Raw genomic sequence first — 5,000 nt, forward strand, 5'->3', positions numbered from 1 at the left:
GATCTCAAGGCAAGCGCCCTAACCACTGGGCCACACTGCACACTAACAATTCATTTATAAACATTTACCTTCTAAAGAAAATATAATTGCTGACTTGTGTTGTCTGTGTTCCTAATTCTAAGACGTGTTTTTTGGTAAAAATCTAAACATTTTCTGTAAAAACCTTCGGAGAACACCCCCGATCGATTGTTGTTGGATTCCGACGTCACTTTCAGCAACAAAATCATTCTCAATGCACCGTACTTGATATAAAATAAGTGGCATTCCGCTGACCATTTTTCACGGTTCTGTGATGCATATTCATTTCCACATGGCTAGTAAATATCTTTATTCATTGTGCCCTGTGTTATTTTCATCACTTTTTGATTGATTGCACCTCAAAGGGCTGGAAATGCATTTCCGAGGGTCTAATTTGAAGAATTTTCTGGTGGAGCATGCCTCCGGACCCACCTTGTGTCCGCGCAGGAAACAGAAATTTTGATCCTGAGCAATAAGAAACCGCCAGAGCGGAAACAACATAGACGATGTGTGTTCTCTCTGTGGGACACTAGCAGTGAAGAAATTTGACAATTTAATGTTTGAGCACGCTAACAAATGCAAAGCGACCACAAAATTTACGGCTGAAACCACTGACAAAGAAATCACCTTTCTGGACACACGTGTCTATAAGTACGAGAGGTTTAAAGGGATCCTCCACTCTTACCACAGAATAAGTTTAAACCGGAGGAAATTATGTTTACAAACAAATTTGTTCGAAAAAGTTCAAAGCTTTGCCAGTCAGGTGTTCAGAAAACACACTTTCAAAATCTAAAGAAACAAAGAAAGCGATTTTTTTCTTTATCACAGGGGTCCTTGAACAATTCCCTGCTCCTTGACTGGGCAGACATTTCCGATTCAGACTTGGATGTTAACACGAAATTCGATATTTACTATAATCATATCTCCCAACTTGTCAACACTCATGGTCCTCGAAAGAAGCTCCCAAAGGGTGAAATAAAGATGTCCACTAAACCATGGATCAGCCATGATATTCTTTCAAAGATAAAAATCATATACTGTGGAGAAAAACTCTATTCTCAAGTTGTAAAAAGTGAGTTTGCTAACTCTAGATAGATAGATAGATAGTTTATTCACCTTAAAAACTTGCAGCCAAAAGCTGAATTGCGGTAAGGCTTACAAATACAAAATTTACAACTGCGCTTAACTACAAACTAATTATAGGACTTATACTACATAAAAATTGTTAAAGAATCACACATTAAAAGCATGCGTCAAATTCCTATATACAATAAGAAACAAATTTATATCTAGTTCTCAGCTACTATGAACAAAACTTAAAAGAAAACTATTCTTGCATCTTTCAGTTTTACATTTCGGACGAATAAATGTTCTTTTTTCTCTCAGATAGTAGCTTGGTTGGTATCTACTTGGAAGTAGTTTGTGAAGACTGTGAGATTGATTTGCACATATTTCATCGAACAACTTTGCTGCAATTGACTCTCTTCTATCATACAGTGTTGGAAGTCCAGACAGCTCTAGAGCCTTAGCATACGATAGTTCGGGGTAAATAATCTTCATAGCGCGTTTTTGAAGTCTTTCTAGGTCTTCGCTTAGATAACTTGGTAGAGCGCGATGAAAAACTGGGCTGCCGTACTCCAGAATAGAGCGAATGCATGTAATGTAAAATAGAAGAAGCTCTCTTGTGGCTACATGCGATTTCTTAAGCTGTCTAAGAAAATATAATCTTGTTGAAACTTTCCTAACTAGTTCTGACACATGGACATTCCATTTTAAATCACTGCTTATATTGAGTCCTAATAATTTCACACTGTTCACAGTCTCTAGGGTCTGACGGTTCACCCAAATAGGGTCAAACTCTGGTTCGTTTTTTGCAAAGCTAATCCTAAGCTCTTTGCATTTTCTTTCGTTTAACTGAAAACCGTCGTTCCTTGCTTGAATAGCAAGATCGTCTACCATTTGCTGAATACAGCTCTTTTGCCCTTTAGTAATTACCTCAGAGATTGTGGTATCATCCACATATTTCCACATCTCTGCCTCTCCTGCTTTCAAATCATTAATCATTATTAAGAATAACCACGGCCCAAGCTTTGTCCCCTGTGGAACACCGGCCGGAATGTAACGCCATTCGGAGAAGCAGTCTTGGGCGAGTTTAACTCTCTGTCTCCTATCCGATAAAAAGTCAACAATCCAGCATAATATGGGATTCGGAATATCGTAATCTGAAAGTTTACGCACTAAGACATTATGGTCAATAAGATCGAACGCCTTACGAAAATCAAATAAAACCGCTCTAATCGCGGCCGAGTTCCAATCAGAGCTGACGTGCCAGTTATGGATCATGCTGACAAGGGCGTGCGTAGTGCATGATTTAGGTATTGTCCCATATTGCCTTTTGTCGATTTTTTTAAGCAAGACGTTTCTTTACAAAACGTTTAGCAATAGTGCTATTAAAGATATTAAAGCCAGTAAATTAAGTTATATACATAAAAAACTACTTCTTATCAAATATGAGTTACGTAAAAAAAAATTGAACAGGAATTAGATCAGTAGTTAACGTAAAGAATATCAAAGCGGATTATGTTGCCACTTTTTTTAGAGTGGTATTAAAAATCTGTTGATAGCGCAAGTTTCAATCGAGTGTCGTCAGACCAAAAGCAAAGTAATTACATGTACTTTGGCCAATCAAAAAGGACGGAGGCAATCCGGTAAACCAATCAAAACTCGAAGTAATTACACGTAGTCGACACAAAGCGCGGGAAAACGTGCACGCGCGAGCCACGATTGGTTTTGGTTTCACTTCTGATTGGTTAAAAAAGTGGCGCGAGAACTTTGAACCAATCACTGAGTGATGTAATCATAAACCAATGCAATTCGCCAATTACTTTCGACACTCAACTGAAAACCGCTCTAAGAGATCGTTTTCACGTGACGTCATCATTTTCTAAAATCCAAAACTAAAGAGCCACGAAAGTTTTTATCCTCATCAGGCATAAGAGGCGGTAAATTTGTATCCATTTGCAATTTTAAAGCTCAATAGCGTGCTTCGTTTGGAAACCAGAGCATTTTGAATTTCTGAGTTATAGCGGTGCGTGACACGAGGCGACGATCGAATTTATAGAGAAATATATATTTATCTCATGGTTTTGAGCCTTTTTAGAATTTAAAGCATTAGGAAAAGTGCTTAGGTGAATAGCGGTCTGTTTAGTACAGATGATCACTCGCCTAGATAGCCAAAGTAAGTAACAGATGTTGACACTATTTTCCGGCCGCCATATTGGTGCACCACAGATGTGCACCAACATGGCGTTTTCATACTGGGCTCTGTAAATTTCTGCGAAACATTTCGACGAATATCTGAAGTTTGGGGAAACGTACAGGCCTAAAACTTGGAGAAGTGTCTTCTTCATTTATCTTCTACAACATCACGAATTCTTGACTTTTTCCACTGGATGGTTTTCGATTTATTTTTTTATTGCGTGACAGTGAAAACGATCTATTCCTGTGCCATTGCTGTGTATTTTTAATTATTTCTTTCTTACTGTGGTAAGAACATACGTGTAGCTAAAGATATTCCATGTTCAACTCGGTCCCTTCTTATTTTCTAACCAGTGGTTACACTGAGTCCAATTTTCTCTCTCCTGTTACACCTACTGAAATCGAATCTTACACAACTCAAATGGACAACACGAAATCCATTGGTCCTTTTAGCATCAGTTCCTTTGTTAAAGATTCTAAAGTGTTATATTGCTCCTATCCTGTCTTCGTTAATAAATGATTCCTTTCTTTCCGGTACTTTCTCAAATAAATTTAAAAATGTGCCAAAGTTACTCCAGTTTTCAAGAAAGGCTCTAAGCTAGATAAAGATAATTATAGACTAATATCTATTTTATCAATCTTTAGCTGCTAAAGTTATTTGAGAAAGCTATGATAATGTATAAGCGTCTAAGTTATAATAGACCAATTTCGATATATTAAAATTCAGTCCTAAACAAAAGACATCATCTTGAGGCTCTGGGGGATAAATAGAAGGATCTGTATGAGTTTATTCCCCAGAGCCTTGAGATGATGCCTTTTGTTTTGGACTGAATCTTAATAATTATATCGAAAGTGGTCTATTTTCTTGATTATGGAAATGTCCTGCATCCATTGCAGTTTGGCTTTAGGCAAAAATGTGCAAAAAAACATGCTCTCATACATTTTAAGTATTACTGAATTCATTTGTCAGTCCATTGATAAGAATGAGTTTGGTTGTGGCATCTTCATTGATTTGAAAAAAACCATTCGACCCTGTTGACAATTCCGTTCTTCTAATGAAATTGCAACACCATGGAGTGAGAGTTAAAGCTTTTTTCCTATCTGTTAATCTTACTAAGTTTGTGTCAGTAAATGGCCATTTTTCTCCGATTCTGTATCTATAACTTGTGCTGTCCCCCAAGGTTCTGTTCTTGGACCACAGTTATTTTTATTATACATTAATGACTTACCTAACAATTCTAATGAACTAACTTTCCTGCTGATGATACAAGTAGCATATATTTATTATATTTAATCCAAGAATCTTGTTGATCTTGAATTGAAGTTAAAATATTAAAATAATGAACTTAAAGTACATGTATTGCTGTAGTTTCAGAGTGGATGGCATTCAACAGACTTGCACTTACATGCAGCATTCTAAAGACAACCTTTCTTCTTTTCCACTCTAAGTGGAAACCATAAAAATCTTTCAACTTAATAATTAATGGCACAAATATTAAACAGCTGTCAACTGCTTTGGTGTCACTTTTGACTCTAACTTAACCTGGAAGAATCACATTGATGAGCTATGTATTAAACTCTCGAAGAATGTGTACGCATTTTTACTAAGTTGAGATCTCATGTTAATACACAGATGTCCTTGTCATGTTTTATTACTCAGTAACCTATCCCTTTCTGACCTATAGTGTTCAAACATGAGCTCTCACCTATCCATCTTATCTGCA

General features: G+C 36.8%; 2 protein-coding genes across 3 annotated transcripts in view; both read right to left on the bottom strand.

Annotated features, from left to right (window-relative positions):
* Positions 1 to 5,000, bottom strand: part of LOC137973918 (uncharacterized) — a 20,906-nt gene that overhangs the window by 8,419 nt on the left and 7,487 nt on the right. The gene's annotated exons all lie outside the window — the stretch shown is intronic.
* Positions 1,315 to 2,082, bottom strand: LOC137972564 (uncharacterized). The gene has a single exon (XM_068819309.1). The coding sequence runs from the start codon at positions 2,080 to 2,082 to the stop codon at positions 1,315 to 1,317; it is 768 nt and encodes a 255-aa protein (XP_068675410.1).

This window comes from Montipora foliosa, chromosome 10 (assembly GCF_036669935.1).
Source record: "Montipora foliosa isolate CH-2021 chromosome 10, ASM3666993v2, whole genome shotgun sequence".
In the NCBI taxonomy this organism is placed as follows: Eukaryota; Metazoa; Cnidaria; class Anthozoa; order Scleractinia; family Acroporidae; genus Montipora; species Montipora foliosa.